The 21,472-nt window shown below is 50.8% G+C and overlaps 6 protein-coding genes across 6 annotated transcripts, besides 1 other annotated feature; 2 read left to right on the top strand and 4 right to left on the bottom strand.

The window, feature by feature from the left end:
* Window positions 1-21,472: part of a sequence feature (contig 1.13 2696..249512(-1)) that runs on past both edges of the window.
* Window positions 799-2,189, top strand: mdm12 (ERMES complex subunit MDM12; the record flags this gene model as incomplete). Its single annotated transcript, XM_653333.2, has 1 exon — window positions 799-2,189. The coding sequence occupies one exon, from the start codon at window positions 799-801 to the stop codon at window positions 2,107-2,109; it is 1,311 nt and encodes a 436-aa protein (XP_658425.2). The 3' UTR covers window positions 2,110-2,189.
* kfsA lies at window positions 3,318-6,724 on the bottom strand (the record flags this gene model as incomplete). The annotated part of the gene is made up of 3 exons (XM_653334.1): window positions 3,318-5,234; window positions 5,299-6,635; window positions 6,703-6,724. The coding sequence occupies 3 exons, from the start codon at window positions 6,722-6,724 to the stop codon at window positions 3,318-3,320; spliced, it is 3,276 nt and encodes a 1,091-aa protein (XP_658426.1).
* On the bottom strand, window positions 9,072-10,877 carry ANIA_00823 (senescence-associated domain-containing protein; the record flags this gene model as incomplete). Its single annotated transcript, XM_653335.2, has 2 exons — window positions 9,072-10,167; window positions 10,226-10,877. 2 exons carry the CDS (start codon window positions 10,875-10,877, stop codon window positions 9,305-9,307), a joined length of 1,515 nt encoding a protein of 504 aa, XP_658427.1. The 3' UTR covers window positions 9,072-9,304.
* ANIA_00824 (protein scdA) lies at window positions 12,556-14,367 on the top strand. The gene is made up of 3 exons (XM_653336.2): window positions 12,556-12,678; window positions 12,775-13,623; window positions 13,697-14,367. The coding sequence occupies exons 1-3, from the start codon at window positions 12,575-12,577 to the stop codon at window positions 14,061-14,063; spliced, it is 1,320 nt and encodes a 439-aa protein (XP_658428.2). The 5' UTR covers window positions 12,556-12,574; the 3' UTR covers window positions 14,064-14,367.
* Window positions 14,611-16,027, bottom strand: ANIA_00825 (uncharacterized protein; the record flags this gene model as incomplete). The annotated part of the gene is made up of 4 exons (XM_653337.1): window positions 14,611-14,845; window positions 14,947-15,033; window positions 15,091-15,646; window positions 15,721-16,027. The coding sequence occupies 4 exons, from the start codon at window positions 16,025-16,027 to the stop codon at window positions 14,611-14,613; spliced, it is 1,185 nt and encodes a 394-aa protein (XP_658429.1).
* Window positions 17,800-19,461, bottom strand: ANIA_00826 (uncharacterized protein; the record flags this gene model as incomplete). The annotated part of the gene is made up of 1 exon (XM_653338.1): window positions 17,800-19,461. The coding sequence occupies one exon, from the start codon at window positions 19,459-19,461 to the stop codon at window positions 17,800-17,802; it is 1,662 nt and encodes a 553-aa protein (XP_658430.1).

Genomic DNA, 21,472 nt, shown 5'->3' with positions numbered 1-21,472 from the left:
CACGAATCTCAGGCCCGAAAGAAAGTAACGCGGAGGTACCGACACACCTGTGCTCCACAGATATGGAAATGCAAGGAAAGATGCTCTTAAGAAGAGCCAGTTTGATGAAATATAAGCCAGGATCAAGGGGAGTCGAAGGGTTTATATGGGTGGGCGCATACCCACAAGACCCATCATTTCCAAGTGCAGAGACGACAAAACACCAATTACAGCGGCGGATTCAAGAGCTCGAGTGTTGGAGTTTAGTATGGTCTTTGGACCGCACTCGCGAATATCTCGTGGCTAAAAGACCATGGTAGGTATCACCAGTCTCGGGCCCGGCATCTCTAGATTCCTCACGTTGAGCCACTTGAGACAGCTAGATCATGTAATATTCAACGGAGAGCATGGCTTTGTTCCGTCGAGCACGCTCTGCTGAGTCAAACAGAGGAGCGGCAAGGATTGAGGCCGCACAGCGCGAGCCAGAATGCTGGGTCGGTAGAAGCTCGGAAGTAAACCTAAAGCGGTGTGAACCCAGTTTTTAATCAAGGAGACACAGTGAACTGCTAGAACAAGAGAGAGGGCAGCTAAAGGCCCTAATATCTGTTCAGAAATATATCTCGAGTCAGCAATGGAGCTTGATCTTTGTTGTCGTTGGGGTTAATCAGAATGATGCAAGTTCAAAGTTGAGGCTGTTGAGGGCACCTGGTCGGATCGCTCGATGGCCCTTGCTCAATCACGTGATATGCCGGACAATACTGGCCTTCCTTTTGTCAATTGCTTCAACAGTCAGTCAACTCCCTTTCACCTCCACATGTGATGTCCATCGAAGTCAATTGGGGGACCGCCACCTCTGGTCCGGACGGCGAGGCTCTAGCTGAGCGCATCCGCTCTTTTATCCACGACAAATTCCAGCAGGTGCCCCTCCCGCGCTTCATCCGCTCCGTCCAGGTTCACTCCTTCGACTTCGGGACCGTCGCCCCTGACTTAGAGATCAAAGACTTTTGCGAACCATTTGCCGACTTTTACGAGGATGACGAAGACGGTGACTCGGGGTCAGAGATCTCGGAGGAGCTCCAGCACCGTACTCACGACAATCCGTGGGACAGAACGCAGTCCGAACTTAATGAAACTTCCTTCCGAGATGATAGACCGGTGACTAGCCATCATGCGCTTCGGGACCCCTTCGATGAGGACTTTCGCCAGCATACCTCGTCGCCGTTACGGTCGCCGATAGCCCTAGGTGACCACTTAAATCCACACTTCCTACCCCGCGCGGGCACCCCAGGTATACCCGGCGGAACTTCAACATTGGGTTACCACCTTATGTCACTGGGAGGTCTTTCGGGCACGCAGACTCCGCTCGCGGCTGTCGCTGGTGGCTCGCCTTTCACCACCAATTGGACGGACCCGTCGCCAATGGGACAAGGCAACAAAACGGGTATTCGGCCATCCCCGCTTCACCGCGCAGACGCCGACATTGACTCCAGCAACCCAGCTTCCCGCCCTTCGACAGCAAGCACGCACCCTTCCGGCTCGAATAGATCCTCTCACCCCGACGGACATCCAGAACATAATGACGACCCGATCTCATCGTCAGAAAACCCGCTCCTGCAAAACCAGCCTCCGCCACGCATGCGAGAACGCCGACCTGAGGACTTCCAAATCCTCTGCCACGTGAAGTACGCCGGAGACATTCGCCTATCGCTAACAGCTGAGATCCTTCTCGACTACCCGATGCCTAGCTTCGTTGGCCTTCCGCTAAAACTGAATGTTACCGGCATCACCTTCGACGGCGTCGCGGTCATAGCATATATCCGCAAACGCGTTCACTTCTGTTTTCTTTCCCCCGAAGACGCTGAAGCGCTGGTTGGCTCCGGCTCATATTCCGGCCAGCAGGAGACCCCGGGTCCATCTACTGGTAGCAGTGGAGGCGGCAATCCAAGCCCGCATCAGAAAGGCCTCAGTCTTCTACAAGAAATCCGAGTCGAGAGCGAAATTGGCCGCAAAGAGGATGGAAAACAAGTCCTCAAAAACGTGGGCAAAGTCGAGCGATTCGTTCTGGCTCAGGTCCGTCGGATATTCGACGAGGAACTTGTTTTTCCAAGTTTTTATACATTTCTTATTTAGTTATGCACTCAGATACCATATGCTATATACTTATGACCCGCCTACCCTCGATAATGAGGGTATACGGAGGACTTTCTGGATAATCTACCTAAACCACGCAACTTCTGTGCTCGCGCTTGGTCCTTTTAACTACTGTAAATATCGTTATCTTTCTGTGGTGTCAGATTTGGGTTGAACTCTCTGAAACCTATTGTAGGAAGCCAGTACAATCTGAAATCTTTACTGCCTTTTTGCTACTTCCCTGGACTCCATACCATTACTCAGGACTTAATGCATTCACACAGTACGCGAACGAAGCTTAATATACCTGCTACCACTTATGTCACCCATCTCGGGGGAAAAGCGCACGAATATTTGAGTGACTAGTAAGATGTATTATTACCCACAAACGGTGGCACCTGTGTACCTAATCTATAGACTATCTACGCTCACAGTAAGCGGCGACGAGAAAAGAAGGGAAGAAATTTAACGGAATCCGTAATATATTACCTTTAAATAGGTCCTCGAAAGGGACGAGAAGATGAAGATGTATGGGGATGATGGGAAGTGGTTGGTCTCACCTTGCCAGTGAGGACGACAGGGCAAGGCATCTCGCCTTCGTACAGAGAGTTGCAAGGTATTCAAGCAGAAGCAAATGCTAGGGTGAAAGGATAGGCAATACAGACGTGGGGATGAGCAAAGACTCAATTTACAATCGGTCAGGGTTATAGAAACAGGAAGATAAGAGAAGAATCAGAGCTTGAACAAAGGGAATAAGTAAAAAGGGTTTAACCGGCACAAAATCAACGCAGACATGCTAGATGCAGATATCCATACAAGAAGAAATACGGCTGCTGGTGCAACAGAAGACAAACCGATGGCTACATGCAGCAGAAGGGGACAGAAGTTGCGCGGGTATCACAGGGGTATCCAAATAACCTCTTTGCTCTTTAAGACTGTATCATAGATAGAGCATGGCCGACTTCTTTCTCTTCCAAAACGCGTCAATTCAAACGCGCTTTGCTCACCCAAGTTCAACGTCTTCGCAGTTTTTTGAATACTTGGCCGCGAGAAGCAACAGCATAGTCATCAAGACCGGATGCGTTGGTCTTCAGCGTCTTCTCACGTTGGCTACATGCCATAATTATAAGTTGAATCCAGTCAGATCAGAGCAGAATCTTAGAAGGGGAGACATGAGATGAAAGCAAGATATAGAGCAGCTGGCCCCTCTAGCGGTCGTCCCCAACTCTGGATTTGGCTCGCCGACGGAAGAAATCCATCACTTTGCGGGCTGCCCCAGAGCTACCAGAATGGTGCGACTCATTCTCGTAAGCGTCTGCGAACCTCCTGTGGTTTTTCTGCAAGACGCCAGGCCGATTCGAAGAGCGCCCAGTTTGCAAGGACGCCCCCGACGCATTGTCATGAACGCCGTTGTATTCGTCATAGTAATTAGGTGTTGAATGGTTGGCGTAGTTATTGCGGTAATAGTGTTCATTATCATTTTGGTGAACCTGCTCTGCTGAAACTGTACCATATGGCGATGGCTGATAAGTTCCGCTATTGTTTGAATGTAGAGCCGCGAACTGCTGATCAATGCGAGCCTGGTAATTGACTGGTTCATCATGGACAATAACATCATCTGACGGGCCATCGGTCGCTGCGCTGGCTATCGTATCATGGGCCCCGTAGCTGGTAGCTCGGACGCGTGTTCGTATAGCCCCAGTCGATGGGCGCTGACTGACACGATTGTCCGAGAAGCGGTCGGCTTTGGATTCCTCATCGGGCGTTTGCGATCTGCTAGAGGACGAAATGCCCTTCAGTGAAAATGAAGCTGGAAGTAAGGAGAAACGCCGTGTCCTGTTCTCGCCGCCTGCTTCGCTTGCCTTCCGGGTACCATAACCATACTGAGCTGAGCGCCGTGAATCCACCGATGTCCTGGAGTCATCACCAGGATAAGGATCCCTCATGCTTGTGGGGGGATAACGCCTGCCAGCCTTCTGCTTTGACGCACTTTGTTGGCCTCCGCGACCTCCAAATATTGAGCCAGATCTTCCGAACAGTTTTTCGCCGATAGCCGAGACAGTATTCGACCGCTTGTGACCCTTTGGAGGCTCCTGGCGCGGTGTAGTGTTGAATTTGGAAGGGAAATTCTGTACGCTTGGGCTACCCATAGCAGAAGCCTGTCCGGCATCTTGTTGTATCGGTGCGGAGATGACGTACTGCTTGCTCTTTGGTTGCGCCAGTCGGCCCTCGGCATTCGTTGCTGCCACAGTGGGTGCCACTGGCTGTCCGTATGAACCACGAGATGGCAAACGCCCGGTTTTGAACGAAGCCATTGACGCTCCAGTTGTAGGCCGTGCGGTCTGCGTCGTTGTGCCGGTGAGGGCTGCAGTATCGGATGTAGAGCGAGGTAGATGAGAAATTGGCTGAGCCGGCGCTGCTGCAGAGCCACTCGATATCGATTGCTCGGGTGATGTTTGAGTTTTCACAGAGTGTTCTTGGCCGGTAGGTTTCGGTCTTGTCGAAATGGGCTCGGTAGGAGAAACATTTTGGACAGTCGCACTTGATCCAGAGGTTTCCCCTCTTGAAGTCTGAGACTGAGGAGCGACATATTCTACTTGGACGGTGCGACGTTTCGTGTCGCGAGGGGTCTTGGATCTGTCGCTCTGATCCTGTGAGATGTCCCCTGGGTGATGTACTAGTCCTCCAATTGATGGGCTTGAGCCGTGATGTGTCTTTGGTGGCTCTCTCACTGAGGCACTGCGAGCAAGCGAAGGGCCTTCTCTGGGTTGTTCTGGTGAAATCAAGTCAGCAGGAGACTGTGTGGGTCCGTTGGTACGAAATTCCATACCGCGAGGAACCGTAGCCGAGGCAATATCAGCCACCTTGGTCGTACTGCTGGTGATATGCGAGACAAGATCGGCATACTCGCTGAGCCAACTGTGCCGCGCAACTTCAAAAAGATCTGCTCGTTTTCGGGGATCAGGGACCAGAATTCGCCTCAGGAGGTCACGGGCGTGGGGTGTAACATATTCGGGGAACGTGAGAGGGGTTGAGACGATGTATTTGTAGAGCAAGTTGATATTATCACCGTCTGGATTCGCTGGATCATCATCGAAAGGAAGATAGCCTGCCAGCATAGCATACTTATATCGTTCAGTAAGTCAAAGACAAAAAGTGAGACCGACATAATCGATTGAGACCACTTACAAGAATAACACCACAACTCCAAACGTCCACCCTTCGTCCGGTGTAGAGTGAGTCGCTCACCACGAGCTCTGGGGCAGCATAACAGGGACTTCCGCAACTCGTCTGCATCAAGTCTCCTCGGCGGAAGCCCTTCGCATTGGGTTTATCCAGGCGCATCTTTTTCACAAACTCCTTATTGGTGAGGTTATACTCAATCTCTTCGGTGAGCTCATCGTTAGGGTCAAAAGTATTGGCAAAGCCAAAGTCTGTGATAATGATATTGCGGTTTCGGTCAAGCAGCAAGTTTTCCAGTTTCAAATCACGATGAACGATACCCTTCTTGTGAAGGTAGCCAACACCGGACACAAGTTGCGCAAACAGACGTCGAGCAGAATTATCTTTTAAATACTTGTTCCTCAAAATATGGTCGAAAAGCTCACCGCCAGACGCATACTCCATGATAATTCCAATGTGTCGGTCCGTTTCGACCATCTCGTGCAGCCTTACTATGTTCGGATGAGATAGATCTCGCAGAATTGAGATCTCCCGGTAGATCTTCGGCAACCTAGTTGGGTTCGATCCAAGCGACTCGCGGCGAATAAGCTTGATAGCCACCTCGATGGAACCATCGCGCTTCCAGCCTAATTTGACCTTGCCGAATTCACCTTCTCCCACTGTTTGCCCGAGGATATATTGGCCAAATGTCGTTTCTTTGCGCTTGACGGTATGCTCAGGAAACTCTTGCCGACTTGGGAGATTGCCGCCGGCCCCATCATCCAGATTTTCGCCGCTCATCAATCCTAGTCCCGAGGTGGAAGCGTTCTCATTCGGTGCCGGTACCGCTTGTTGACGGGCTTGTTCTCGTTCAATATCAACCGCCGGGTCACTCACTAAGAGCTGATTAATGACTGTGCTTGACTCTTTCACCAACGTGCCCTGACTCGGGATCGTCGCCATGAGGTCCTCGGGTTGAGGGGAGCTTTGGCCGTAAGTACTTGGCCCTCTTGACTGATCCTCAGATGATTTGGACCCCTGATGGCGCGAGCGAGATTCCTCGCCCTTTTTCTCACGGCGGCTGCGCTCCTCACCCTTGCCCTTGTAACGCGACCCTGATCCCCTCTCTCCGGACGATGCAGAGGCTGTGTTGTTGGACCCACGGCTTCTGTGGTTCGAGGATGTCCTCGGCGGCGGAATGGGTGGCCCACTAAGGAGATCTGGATAAACGGGGTTTCGGCTATTGCTGGGGGCGGAAGACAGAGCCGCTGAGGTCATGGCTGGAGTGGCATGGGTATGTGGCAGAGCCTGCGTTATGGGATCGCTCATAGCCGAAGAATCTGCGGAGACCAGAATGGTATACACTGTAGTTGGGTCAGCATTATCTTCTGAGCAATCGCTTTTGTGAATAGCTCTAGCTAAAGTCCGTACCGCCAGCAATGATCATAGTCATAGCAAAACAGGTACACTGCCGCAGTTCGACGCGACAGAACAATAGCGGAGACGGGATACTGAGGGAAAGCCCGGGATGGGTTCGGGAGCCCGTTTGCTAGCAGTTGTCACATACCTACGTTTCTGATCCACTAGATCACCTGCCGCGTTACCGTCCAAGGCGGCCTCTTCAGGCACGCAGACGGGAAATTAGCGATCAGCCTCGTGCGTTTGAACAAGCGCAATCGAGGACGGAAAGCCCACAACACTGGAAATCGTCCTTCCCTAGTTTTATGCCTTCCTTAAGGATTTATGAAACGTCTTCTCGTTCTGTTCGATCGGTGACGGTGAATCGTTGACAACTAGTTAGTCCGGTCTGGTAGCTGAATACCGATCAATCCCGCATTAGTTCCTGAACGCTAGGCTGTCACCGATAAGGGGGCTGGGCTGGAACTGACAGCGACAAGCTCGGAACAACAACAGATATCACCGAAGCTGTAATTTCGTCGATATTGAGGACACCAGGTCGGGCGAAAAGGAAGAGAGAGAAAAGAATATAAGCTCAAAAAGAAAAAAAAAAAAAAGGTGGTCGGAAAAAAGGGGAAGTTTCGTAGCAAGGAAATATGTTGTCTTCTTTTTTTGGGAATTGTTTTTATTCGATTGAAGACTCGGTCGCAACGATATGACGGCTGTGGATCTGCACTGCAGAATTGCCTTCTGTACCCCAGCTCTCTCCAAAGTGTCGGCTACCTGGTTGGAATGCGCTGGAGAGGGCGTGAATGAGTGGGAGCGACAAACGCGGGCGGGAAGGGGAGCGAGCCTCGGGAGACGCGACCAGCACAAGCCAAACGGTCAAAGGTCGGTCGCAGGCTAACCCAACTCAACACTGCTGCTGGACGAATTGAAAAGGCAGAGTGTAATCTAGATTTAGGCGAGCATGACCGACCGGGAGTACGAATTTGAGGAGCGAAGCAGCGGCAAGAGGGCGTTGTAAGAGGTCGACTCTTCCTGTGGCCCCAGAAAGCGGACAGGGGGCGACGGTAACGGCGCGAGGGGAGACGAAAGCGCGCGGCAACCAGAGCCCCAAGGAGGAGGGTTTATAGACCCAAGGGAGGAGGAAGAAGGGAAGAAGAAAGAAAACGACGAAGGGAAGAACGGAAGGGGAGGCGGGAGGGGGTGGGAGGGAAGAAGGAAGAGAAGGGGAGAGACGGGAGTGTAGGTGAGGTGAGAAGAAAGCAACAATCGTTACTAGTAGTTGGGTTGCAGCGGCGGGCAACAATCGAGTCGCCCTCTACAAACCGAATGCCAGCGAATTTCGACCTCAGCTTGCTTGTACTGATCTTTTCTCGTCTTTACTGTACTCTACTCGAGGCTCGAAGCTATGCTCTAATTCTGCTGCTGGTGATTCGATGGTCGAGGATGGAGGGTGCATGGCTAGGTCGAATGGCAGCTCTTGCATGCCTCTCGAAACCCAAGGATGCACAGGACTCTTCAATTCTTAGCACTAAGCATAACTCTAAAACACGGTGATAATGCCATTATTTCTAATGATGCCCGCTTAAATCATTCAGGGACTCCAGGCTGAATTGAGCCACCTAATGTTGAAGCTGCCCATAATAATGCCGATACCATGATGATAATAGACCCACAGTCGACCAGCATCAACCTGGTATCCATCGTTGGCAAAAAGGCTGGCTAGTTTGGACAAAACTGGCCATGGGCCATGGCCCATCTGCCAAATGATCAGGGGCAGCGAACCACTGTTTCATCTCGGCTGGGATGTTGCTAGAGCCGCGGGCGCAGCCGATCCTCATCTTAACCGTTGCTGCCAAAGCAACGAAACTGGCGGTCAATCATCCAGAGTATAGCAATCTTCTTTCTTTACCATTCCACGATACTCCGCAGTAGTCCATAGCGTTATTGAACAGCGCAGGAGCCTGTCTACCAGGCCCAGAAGAGAAGCTACTCGGTAGCTCTTCCCGCAGAGAGCTCCACTTGTCCCATGGAAGCTCCCGGGCCCTCCCCAGATTTAATAAGTGGCTTCGTACAAGTTTTACAGCACTTTAAATGATTATCTGTATTCCCATGGTAGTCAATTGACGTCTGACGGTTCATTATTTATGCATTAGTCTAAAAATAGTTTAAAGCGTTCCTAGTCTCGATTTGACTCTAGGGATAAATAATACCTATATCGACTGCTGAGAGCAATATATATTTTGCCTATCCTGCCTACCTGATAGCTCGACTATCAGAAATCAAGAGGATCGGGGGGGCTCACCTTGCCTTACAGGAACTTGGTCAACTATAGATTATAAATTACAAATTACTACCTGAAATGTCACCTCAAGTGTTCGGCATTTCACGAAATGTAGGTATATTCTTTATCAATTAAAGTGCTGCTGCAGCTCTCACATCCCAGAAGTGGTATCGTTACCGTATCACAAATTCCAGCAAGAACGTGCATACGTCAAAAGTAATTTGAAGACAAGACAGCCTGCCGTAACTCGTCGAGAATAGTATGCCCTATGTAACGGAGGAATAAGTGAACAATTAACCGTAAAACCGAAGAAAACAAAGTCAATTATGTGTTGACGTTAGAGCTTCAACGTTTCCCGCCTGACATGCTTGCTCCGCCGACCGAGTATGTGCCCGGAGCGCCGTACGCAGGGGGCGGAGTTGGGCTGGGAGATGGGCGTCTTCCCACCGGACTGAGACCCGGCCCGGGGGGGGACAAATCTCCACCGTCGCCTGAGCCAACAACGACTTGCTGTCCGTTCTTCATGCGTCCAACGATCATACCCTTAGCAACAGACTTGAGAACCGCCTTGCGGCTAACTCCCGAGGCGTCAATATAAACTAACCCCACATTCTTGATACCTCCTGTCAGATTGGAGGCGACCGCCCCGGCCTCCGCTCCGTAGCGATGACCAATCATTGTAGAGGCAGCCGTCGACCCAGACGTCAGTACATTCCGTGCGCCTTGTTCAATGCCATCCGCCAACGTGGAAAAGGCAATCAGGGACTTATTTAGAATGCCTGGCTTTCCGTGAGGGGGCACTCGAGAGTTGTCGCCTCGAGCTTTTCCATCGTCCTTGCGGCTGGCCAAGGAAGCCCCGAAATTTTGCGCATAGCGGCCAACCTGTCCGACCGTTTTAGATGATATTTCCGCCGCACTGCTAGAGAAAGTTCCAATCTTCCGAATCCGAGTATGAGTGGCGTCTGAGAAGGTCGCTGGCTTTGGGTTGGGTTTGACCTTTTTAGTGAATGCATCTGCACCACTGGTCATTACGTTGGCAAGATATGTAGATCCAGTAACAATCAAGCGAGAAGCTGTGGCCGACGACTGAACGAGAGACGAATTTTTATAGGCGGGATGCCGCGCCGTTGCAAGGTACTCCTCCGACACATTGCTCACGCTCACAACATTACCCTCGCCTTCGGTAGGCAGTTGAACTTGGACGGGTCCTAAATTGAGACTACGTCAGCCTAATCCAATGTTTAAATAAAGCAGAGCTAGGCTTACTTTTTGAGCCGGGCTTGACGTCGGGGTTTTCGACGACATCATAGCCTTCCATTTCACCGACCACACTGCCATTCTCCTCATCAATGAGCACAATCCGTCCGTGCGGATCCGTTTTGCCATGGGGCCCAGCAGCGCCCGCCGAGGATACATAACCCTCACCGGGAGCAAAACTTGCAGGGTTATATGACGCATGATCGTTCGGGACCTTCGCACGTTCATGAAAGGCCGTGCATTGAGCGAGGATAGTTTCAAAGGTATCGATATCCTCCTGCGTCACTTTGTTGGGACCATCACCAATTCCAGGAAATTGGATACGAATGAATGCGCCTGCATCTGGTCCTAAATCCCAGCGGGGAATCAGGTAGCTACTTGGCGGCTGGTGGTAGATTTGAGTGGTGGCGGGAAGAGCCAGATCCAACTCTGGAGGGAGGTGTAAGTGTAGATAAAAATCTTCTTCAGGCTGAGTTTCCTGAGCTGACGAGAAAGCTGTATTTTGGTTCTCAGCGATAGAGGTCGTCGTCGGAACCATGAGAAGGGAGAGCGTCTGAGGGCCGGATGGAGTCAAGCTAGACTCTTCACCGTTCTGCATATGAAAAGCGTGGACATTGTTTATGCTGTAAAGAAGCCTAGGATCATTTGAAGTCGAGGCCATTTTGCAATGCTGGTCTGCCGCCCGCTCAAAGAATGAGCACTGAGGTCCTGAAGTCTTGAGCGGACTTAGATGACGTTATCGGTCGCGAGGTTAAGCTGCAAGCAAATGTGAAGTTTCAAAAGCGTCAACCACGTCTATGGTTTAGCAAGCAGAGAGAAGTCCCAGAGGCGAACAGAGACAGAAAAAGAGGAACAAGAGATAATTAATCTGGAGCAGGCTACACTCTTGGGCTCTTGGAACTCTAGAGGCGTGTCTTTTAAGTGGTTATCGACCCTGATGAATAAGCGCCATACCCACGCCTGCGCCACACTGCCTTTCTACATTGCACCGCCACACAATCACTGAGTGGCTGAAATATTTTAAGAATAGCAACACGGAGCGTCATTGTGACTGCTAAACAAAGCAGAAGGCCATATGTTTTTGGGAACGTGATTGAGAGAGACGCGCTGCAGACAAGGAATCGCCGAGGACCAGCCGTCTTGCACTGTTGGTCAACCAAAATAGATGCGACCGAGGGCGGCTACGTAGAATGCTTGGCCTTTAGGGAGTCCGTAGCCACAGCGCTTACCTACAGAGTAAAGGCTCCTCTTGACAAGGGTCCGATTGCATGAGCCAATGATAGTGGCAGGTTTCCAGACCCTATCGGACCTCCACTTGGAGAATCACGGCGCATACGAACTGTCCGACGTAACGCCCAAAAACTTCGTACCTCGCGCTCCTAGGCGATAAAGGAGCAAGAAAGACGACGGGCCTTGTCGCGTTCCAGATACCCTGACAGCTCAACTCCAGCAGTTTGAGCTGGTCTTCTTTGTCTGGGTAACCATGAGCCATACAGTTCTAATTGGTTGGACGTGCAAAGATGAATCAGGAAGCTCTCTGAGGACGTCAGCCGGCGACGACCGAAGCAGACGGGACTAGCAACATTCGTCCTTCTCGATCAAATGGTGATACTGTCGACAATGTAGCAGTGCGTGGATGCATGCTTCATTCATGGGCTTCCGAGGCTCAAGCAGAGAATGTCAGCTATTGTCTCGACGACTTCACGACATCAGCAACTGGACCGTTGAGGCTCACTCTGAACTCACGAAGCAGACCGAATGTGGTTCAATGAGCAGATCTTGTAGTCAAATGCCTCTAAGGCTCACAAAAGATCTTTGTTCCAACCATTCGTTCTCTGGCAGTCGATCCCAAGGCCTTTGACCCTGCGCACGTCAACAGCTCTAATCTCAGCCTTCTCGACTGATTCCTCTGGCAAGATTTGTTCAAAAGAGCCACAGGCAAGGCTCAAGGCATTCAAACACACGCATTACGACTGTGATTATGCGGAACAACGGACTGAAAAGAGCGTGATGGCAAGAAGTTACTACTTTGCACAAGCGGTGGCCCTCGAGCTAGAAACGGTGATGCGTGTCTACATATGGAAGCTGACCTACTTCAGCATTTGTCGCTCATTATCAAAATGCAATGTCTGCAAACAAGTGATAAGATTCAACGTCTGTAAGATAGACCATAAACCTCGGACGTACAATGCCAAGACCCGCTTTTAACCGAGGCTGACATTCCCTCCCCGTGATTACAGTACTTCCTCTACCCCGGATCCTCCTGTCCTTTTTCCCATGATTTTCTCCTTCTCCCTTTCTTTTCTTCCGCATTTTCTAGCGTGACCCTTTGCAACCACTGAAAGAGCTCATTATCTCATGACTATGGCGTCTATCACCCGTGTCTTGCGGCCTCTCTCCCGCACCGTACCCTCTCTCCGCCCCGCCGCTATCCGACCCTTGGCCAGTCGTCCCCTTCAGAGGTATGTTTGCCCTTAAGCCTTAAAGCGCTGGGAAGTTGCTATCAGTCATGACAATGACATTTATTATAACTGATTGCTAATCTGTCACTTCAACAGCACTTATGCATTCTCTACTACATGTCGCCGGCGGGAAGCCGATCTGACCGGCCTCACGCCGACGCCAATCACACACCTTTCCGAAACCGAGTCAATGATGGCCGAGACAGTGTCCAAATTTGCTGAGGAGCAGATTGGCCCGAAAGTGCGGGAGATGGATGAAGCAGAGACTATGGACCCCGCTCTGGTAGAGCACCTATTCGAGCAAGGTATCATGGGCATTGAGATCCCCGAAGAATTCGGTGGTGCAGGCATGAACTTCACAGCGGCGATTGTGGCTATTGAGGAACTTGCTCGTGTCGACCCTAGCGTCAGTGTCCTGGTTGATGTTCACAACACTCTTGTCAACACTGCATTCATCAAGTGGGGTGACGCCCAGGTCCAACGGACGTGGCTGCCAAAGCTGGCTACCGGCACGGTTGGCTCCTTCTGTCTCTCCGAGCCTGTCTCTGGCTCAGATGCCTTTGCCCTCCAGACAAAGGCCGAGAAGACGGCAGACGGGTATAAATTGAACGGATCCAAGATGTGGATTACCAACTCCATGGAGGCAGGTGTCTTCATCGTCTTCGCCAACCTGAATCCCAGCAAGGGGTACAAGGGTATTACTGCCTTCATTGTTGAGAAGGACACCCCCGGATTCTCTATTGCGAAGAAGGAGAAGAAGCTCGGCATCAAGGCCAGCAGCACCTGCGTGCTCAACTTCGATGACGTTGTCATCCCTAAGGGTAACCTTCTTGGTGAGGAAGGCCAGGGTTATAAATATGCCATTGGTTTACTCAACGAAGGACGTATCGGCATTGCTGCTCAGATGACCGGTTTGGCACTAGGGGCATGGGAAAATGCTGCAAAGTAAGTCTGCTACAATCACCACATATTCACTCCAAATGGCTGCGAAAGACAAAGCCGCTAACAAAATTTACAGATACGTCTGGAACGACCGCCGACAATTTGGGCAACTTGTTGGAGAGTTCCAAGGCATGCAGCACCAGATCGCGCAAGCCTACACTGAGATTGCCGCCGCCCGCGCCCTCGTCTACAATGCGGCTCGCAAGAAGGAAGCGGGTCAGGATTTCGTTCAGGACGCCGCTATGGCCAAGCTTTACGCCTCACAGGTAGCCGGCCGCGTTGCTGGCTCGGCTGTCGAGTGGATGGGCGGCATGGGCTTCGTCCGCGAGGGCATCGCGGAGAAGATGTTCCGTGATAGCAAGATCGGAGCAATTTACGAGGGAACGAGTAACATCCAGCTGCAGACGATCGCGAAGTTGTTGCAGAAGCAATACACGCGATGAATATAGAAAACCCTGTTTCTGCTCAAGGTTCTGGTTTCCCAGTGCGCAGCTGGAGAGACGATCATGAACTAGAGTGAAGCCGGGCCCAGTTGTAGCTGTGTAGCTGTGCTGGGTACGCTTCCCGCTGGAACACGCCAACCTGGGTTTCAACTATGCCCTCTTTTATCTACCTTCAACGAACGGGACAAACCATGATGACGACAATTGCATAATATGACCTGTTTAGTACGGGATCAAACCCAGGTACGGCACATCCGTATAGAAAAGAGAAATATAGTGCCGCAAACAGCACGTTCCAAATGGGTATCTATCCTGTACAGTATTATACAACCATAGGCTCATAGATGGCATTTCACCAATCCCCACAGCACCCATAGTCCTCTGCAGACTAATAACTTCCCATCCCCACCTACTCCTTGTGGCGCGCCAAAAGGATACCTTTTCCGGCCACTTATGCGTATCAGGCAACTATGTCAATCTCGCATGTTGGTGTGTCAAATGCGAGCTCCCTCAAACACAGATCTCCACATTGTGTATTTTGCGAAGTTCAGAACCGACCAATAAGCGGTCTCCAGCCCCAGGCACGAATGTGAAAAAGATTTTCAGAATATGAGGAGCCCATGGCCCAGATATCAGGGTTGGCAAATCTCGCTTGTCGCTGATCGCAGAACATGCCTGAACGTAGGATAAGCTTCGACGCGCTGAATCGAATATTCGGGTGATCCGATGTGGGCACGGGGCTGGTGGCTTCAGGCACCGAGAAGCAACCAGCAGAATATGGTCTGAGGTAGATGTTTGGTTGTGGTCTTGCTGTTCAAAAGTTGAATTAGCCGCTGGAAGACGCAAATCTGGCGTTGGAGCAGCATGAGAATTAAGAACTTACACATTTAGCGGATTTGCCTCGCGGCGTGTCGTCGCACAGGGTGTGACCTGGCCAGCTCGACCATCGGGTTTAGTGTCTCGCCATAGCCTGATCTTCGAAATGCCCAATTCTTCAAAAACTCCCTGGTACTCATGACCGGCTCACGACCGCGGAACCCAGTCGTATTCAAAGCCGCTCCTCGGAATTTGGGCGGTATGTGTCGGTAATTGTTGATAATGTGTTGGTGGGTGCAGAGTGGGATATGGAGCTGTTGGGCTCTCTGTTGGTGCTGACACAGGTCGCTGAGCCGACTCGTACGATACGTCTGGGTGATGCTGATTTTGGGGCGGTATTTCTACCCCGGCCGCTCGAGGACTTGGACCTTGATACATCTGCTGATACGGTTGGTAGCTGGGCTCCGGTAGATGCGTAGTATTCTGAGGGTGATAACCGACGTGCGGGTGTTGGACGGACATCGGTGCAGGCACTTGCGAATGACTTTCGTAGCCCCAGGGCTCGACTTTGACCGGATACTCCGAATCCGAAGACTCGCATTTTGAAGGAGAGCGAGCTGAGCCGTAAGGCGGCCACTCACGCGAAGTCGAGATCTGACTCGCCGTCGACAGAGCCGACGGCGTCCTAGATGACGGATTCGTTCCAAGGGCCTCGGGATATTGAGGGGACGGTATAAGCGAGGCCTGTTGTTGGCTATACGGCTCTTCTACCGGACGGTCGACGAGTCAGCACCATCAAATCGACGCAGCTATATGCGATCAGGGGCCAGTGGAGGCTCACCTAAGCTCTGGTACCCTGGACTCCCTGTTGCCATGGATAACTGATGTCTTAACGCTCTAATCTCAGTCTCCAGTAGAGCATTTCGCCGCACAACCTCGTCGAATTTATCGCCCTTGGCTTTCAGCTCCGCCACTTGAAGTTCGAGTCGCTCAATATGCTCTCTTGTTCGTTGTCGAATAGTTCTCTGGGCCTCACGATCGTTGGCGCGCTTTCTCTCCAGTTGCTCTGCGGTGAGCGATGTTACTCTACGTGTGCCAGCACGAGTCTCTTTCTTCTTTGGCTGGGAGGGGTCCTGATTGGAGCACATTTTGGCTCCGCTTCGACTCTCGCTCGGCAGACTTGACTAGGTAGGGATTCTCTCGCTCTGGATATGCCTGGGTGGGAAGCAAGAACACTACATCCCAGGTTTGTGCGCCGCAGATGCCAGAATTCTCACGATATTGTTCTGTTCGTGCCACATGGGCCGTCGTAAGACAAAGCCTGGATGCCTGGAAGCCTAGAACTGCGCCAGAAGGGAAGACAGAATGAGATCGAACCGAAGACCTGGGAAGGGAAGGGGCGTAAAAAAAGGAATAAATGAACGGAGCCCCATAGCAGGGTGCAGGACAAAGATAAAAGGATCTGTCCCTAAATCAAGCCACTGGAAACGCGCGGATGTCAAGAGCTGAGATCGGCTCGGATTTAGGCCGTATGGTCCTTGGACGCAAACTGAACACAGTCTGAAGCAGCCACTCGATCAGTGAATAATAATGACATTAATTATTATTGACAGTTAGCCGATATGGGATCCCAACAACATTATTATTAAGCATTAATAGTTTGGGACTCTGGGGCCGGGATATTCCGTGGACACTCACTTCCCAAGATAAACAGTCCCTCAGGAGCTAGGGCACCAATCACGAAGTACAAGGACGAGAGGATACCTCGCTGGAGGATGGGAGACGATGGCGATTGCAAGCATTGCGAGCATAGCGACCCTTCTCAAGAGGCTACTATTATGGGTCCGCGCTATGGAATCCTCCGACAAACCCACCCACGGAACAAGCCCTAGTTTCCAATTGGAGATGGTCCTGTGCACTATGTAGTAGTCCCTACAGACGGAAGCCTCGCAGCCCGAAAAAGCGTTGATTTAGTTGCCCTGCGTGGCTATGCGAAGCTAACGAGACCCGAGTTATTATTATCATAGACTCGCGGGAATACCGTTTCCTGATCTGCATTCCATAGCACAGACGCACGATGTGGTCGTATATCAGACAATCCTAGAAACGAAACGAATCGGTAACACCGGTGTACCAAGTCCGCGGGCGTACAGAGTACACGAGGTTTACCCGAGCCACATGGCTGAGTGGCGAGAGAACGTACCCAGAACTTGTAGCCAGACACTCGCGGTTATGGCCCAGCCCCGCTAGAGCTCCGTGAAGGAAATGCATCGCGACCCGAGATTTGGCGCAGTCCTCCGTATATGCTACCGTCTGCGAACGGTCGTGCGGAACGTTGTAAGACGGTTATAGCGAAAACGGAACGAATTGGCTGGACTGAAAGGCTGAAATGCATCGACAGTTGGGCTACTCAGTATGTTTGATCCATACGGATTTCTGCTATCAGTCGACGACCTGCGGTGCACTCATTGCACTCATTGCACGTAGACGAGGTAGGCGAGGTGGGCTTCCCAACTCCCAAGTTCCAACTCCCAATTGCCCAACTGCTCAAGGACCATTCTCCGGAGTATCGCCGGCGAAATGATACATTTATGGATCCCCGCCCTGTGAGGACCTCGATTCCACAGATCTGTGACCTTGGCGGCCGCGGCGGCCACGAAGCTGTCCGGACCGATAGATCGGGCGAAACTCAGATGCGGCCTGTGAGCGGTGAATAACATGCTGACCAGCTAAGGTTGGCTAGTGCTCCCCTCAGTGAGGGCCCGGCATCTCTCCGTCCGCCAATCTTTCATCGTTGAATCTTGGAAGAGACACTAACGTGGTTGGTAAGCGAGCTGCGCATGTAAGCGAGCTGCGCACCTGCATACAGATTTCCCATATTTTGACCTTTTAATCAACCACAACGCCTTTATATTAATTATTATTTATTTGGACAAGCATTTCTTCTATGCCCAATTCTATGGCAGGTACTACATGTAGGTAATGCCCGTGCCTTTGGTGTTTGTGCACCTTCTGCTGGTGGCCCGCATGGACCAGGTATTGCCTGAAAAGACGCATTATGAGCTTCCTCGAGCTCTGTAGCCTCTTGTACAGACAGACCATTATCATGAGCTATCCATCTATGCGTACGAGCTCGCTTTCGCCTTTGTATAGCATTTTCAGCACGTAGCGCCCTATTCTCTTGCTCCAATAGTATGCCCTTTTGCATTGCAATTTGACAGCCTTTAATTAGCTGGTTTAGGGCATTATGGGACGGTGATGGTGGACTTTTTGAGCGCTGTTTGAGAAAATCTCTGAGTAAAGAAGCTTGCTTTAGAAGCTCATCAACATTTGCTGGTGTATGTGGGCAAAAAGTGCTTGCCTGGCTGCCACGGCTTCCAGGGGGTGTAGGCGTACAAGCCTGAATACTAAGCTTTGAAAGCACTGGTTCAGGATTCAATGGCACTAGTCCTGCTGCTCGAAAACTGTTTCTGATTGTATCCAGCTTAAATGTGCTGATTCGAGCTTGTGGATAGGCTGCAAGGAAATCAAGTTTGTCAATATGGCTGATGCCAAGCCGCATTTTCTGATCAACCAAGCTGGCGTACGAGCGCTTCAAAACTGCAAAACATCCAATATCAAGTGGTTGTAGAAGATGGGAGGAATGTGCCGGCATGCAGAGTGGTATAATATTATGATCTGTACAGATTTGATCAAACTCTGGTGTAAGATGGCTTCCATGGCCATCAAGAACTAGAAGTTGATATCTTCCGCGCGTACGATGCTCTGTTGACGGGATAAATTGCTTCTGAAGCCAGCGAAGGCTAATTTCATTAGTTGTCCATCCATTTGTACTAATTTCAAATCGCCAGTCGGGCGGAAGGCCTGTAAACCATGCTTGGTTATACTGCTTGCCCTTAAAGATAAGTATTGGAAGTGCCCATCCAGAAGCACTGATTGACTCAATTGCAGTAACCCATTCACGGTTTCCTGGCTGTAGAACTGGTCTTCGGCCACATGATTCTGACTTGGTAATCACTTTCTGATGTGCACAAAGGCCCATTGCAAAGCCAGTCTCATCAAAGTTGTAGATATCGTCCGGTAGGATCCCGTATTGTTCGATTGTGGCTCGTACGGTGTTAAACCATGCTTGAATAACCTTTGGGTTCTCTTGCTTTGCTCGCTGGCAGTCGTATTGCCTTGACAAGCGAGACTCAAGCTCCGGGTGGCGTTGAGTATAATTATATACCCATTTCTGGCCGACAGTCTGGATTGGGGTGGAACCACGCTTTGCAAGCAGAATATTAGCCATTTCTCGTACATGAGCTTTTGTAGGAGCTGCTCCGCGTAGATCTAAAGAGAGAATCCACTGCTTAAGCACTTCCTCTTCAATCTCAGTCAATTTATGGCCATTTGCGCGAGATTCGGCGCGATTTGTAGTCCCGCGTAGTCGCGTACGTAGTGTAGATTCAGGCACATTGAAGCGACGTGCTGCCTCGCGTATTGATGTAATCTCCTTTTTTTTAATAGCCTGTACAGCCAGTAGGAGCCGACCTTCCTTCTCATGGCAATTTTGGCTTGAACTAACGCGAACTCGGGGCATGGTGGCTGTTGGAAGATAGATGACCGCGTCAGCATGTAAAAAAGTGGTTGGGTGCGCAGCTCGCTTACATGCGCAGCTCGCTTACCAACCACGTTAAGGATTCTAGATCCATGGATGATATAATCGACTGAGCCACGCGGAAATGTAAGCCGACTCCACATCACGGACTATTGCTTGATTGCACAGTTGATCTCAAACTGTCTGGCGGCTGCAAACCATGGCGCTTCGGAATTTCCGACCATGGAGCACCGCAAGGTATCCTTTTTGTCTCGTCTTCATGGCCTATCCATTCTGGGCTTTATCAACTGATCAATGGCAAATTTGAGTAATGGCAATTGCTCGAGATCGAGAAACGACTTCAGTTGAAGGAAGCGTTTCTGGATAGAGGTGGGGTTTGGGTAGTGGGAGAGGCTACTGAGAGCAGTCGAGGCAGCCCAGCAGACCAATGACAACAGTGCGTTCACCCATGGGATGACGTCTATCCGGTCCATGTATGACCTCTTCAATCTGTGTCCTGTCGCACGGTCACGAAATGCCTACTCCAGTATATCGTATTGATTCAGTCTCAGCTCTAACCGCAATGACTTGACTCAGGAGGCTGCGGAGCGAGCTCGCTATATTTCTTTTTTTGAATGACGGTCGAGTCTTGGGAGATCTCAATCGACTATTCTTCACGGTCTCCCAATAGTATGTCCGTCACAGGTCCCCGCTAGAGGCCCAGTCTCTTTTTACCGAAGTGCGGCCGAAACCTGTCACAGTACGTAGTGTCCCTGATCGCATCACCTGGGCCTTGATACAGATATTGGTCGCCCATCCCTTCAACCTGTCGTCGAAAATAGCTCTAATGGGATTGTCGCGTATTTTCACCGAAATCAGGAATGGAGGGTTGTCAGCTGGATTACCGATACTCGATGAATCTCAAGAAGCCGATATATAGCTTGGGGAGTCGGTACGTTGCCCTATACATACTTCGAATACGTAGCGGTAGTATGACAGTTAGATGACGGGAGAAAACCTAATGCTCAACGAGCGGACGATCGACGCTGCGAGAATACACTGGGTCTGTTCTCCTGAAGGTGCTGACTATCTATACCAATATTGCCATGGATAGCAGTAGTGATTGCGATGAGAGGACCATTTAATTCCACAATTGAACTCAATCCAACTCAATTCAACCCATAAACCCATAAACCCCTAAGCCCGAAAATCCAGTAGAGCCCAACTGAATCAATGGACGCTTTGGCGTCCGTCCATGCTTGTTGGATATCTAATCGACCCGACAGGCAATAAACACGCACCTCGACTAGTCGTGGTCGTACCCATGGCAAGACTCCAAGTCTCAACGGGAGTCGCGAAGTACCAGGAATACACGTGGCGTTCGTATAGAATAGCATGCTCCAGAGCGCTGGATCGTTAGCTCCACGTGTTCAGCAGGCAAGAGGGCTCGATACGCGGTCCTGAACTAAAACGGGCATCGTGACGAGTTTCCCGGCTTCAATTCTGGTCCCGTTGGATACCATACTATTAGCTGCTTATCGTACCAGACAATCAATGACCGACGCCTAGAACCACGCTTGCTGGCTCGATCGAGCTCACGGGAGCGCCAGTAATAGTCTTCTTCCCAGTTGGGAATCATGTCCGACATACGAACTGGCGATCTAAAAAGGCTGGGAAAGACGCAAGCTTCCAGAACAGTCCTGAGTCCCTTTAAGGTTCTTTGTCTGCGTTGCGGAGTGGCTGGCAAACCTCATAGGCTGTCTGCTGCTCGCCGATCTTGATCTGGCCAAGGTCGTCATGGTCAAGCCTCAGAAGAGCCATGCAATCGCAGCGTCCTAGGCTCGATGGAAGTTGTTGGTCTCGATCGCTAGACACGAATCTCACGAACTCAGCTGCAACAGGACGAGAACGAAAGTGTTGTACAGAGTATACTAACAGTAATAAGATTACGGTAATCAGACAGCTTCTTTATGGCAGTTGCAGTATTTATGCGTAACAGACTTACATAATGCGG

The sequence above is a fragment of the Aspergillus nidulans genome, chromosome VIII (assembly GCF_000011425.1).
Source record: "Aspergillus nidulans FGSC A4 chromosome VIII".
NCBI classification, from domain to species: Eukaryota; Fungi; Ascomycota; class Eurotiomycetes; order Eurotiales; family Aspergillaceae; genus Aspergillus; species Aspergillus nidulans.
The sequence above is the reverse complement of the archived record's forward strand: the minus strand, read 5'-3'. Positions and strand labels throughout refer to the sequence as shown.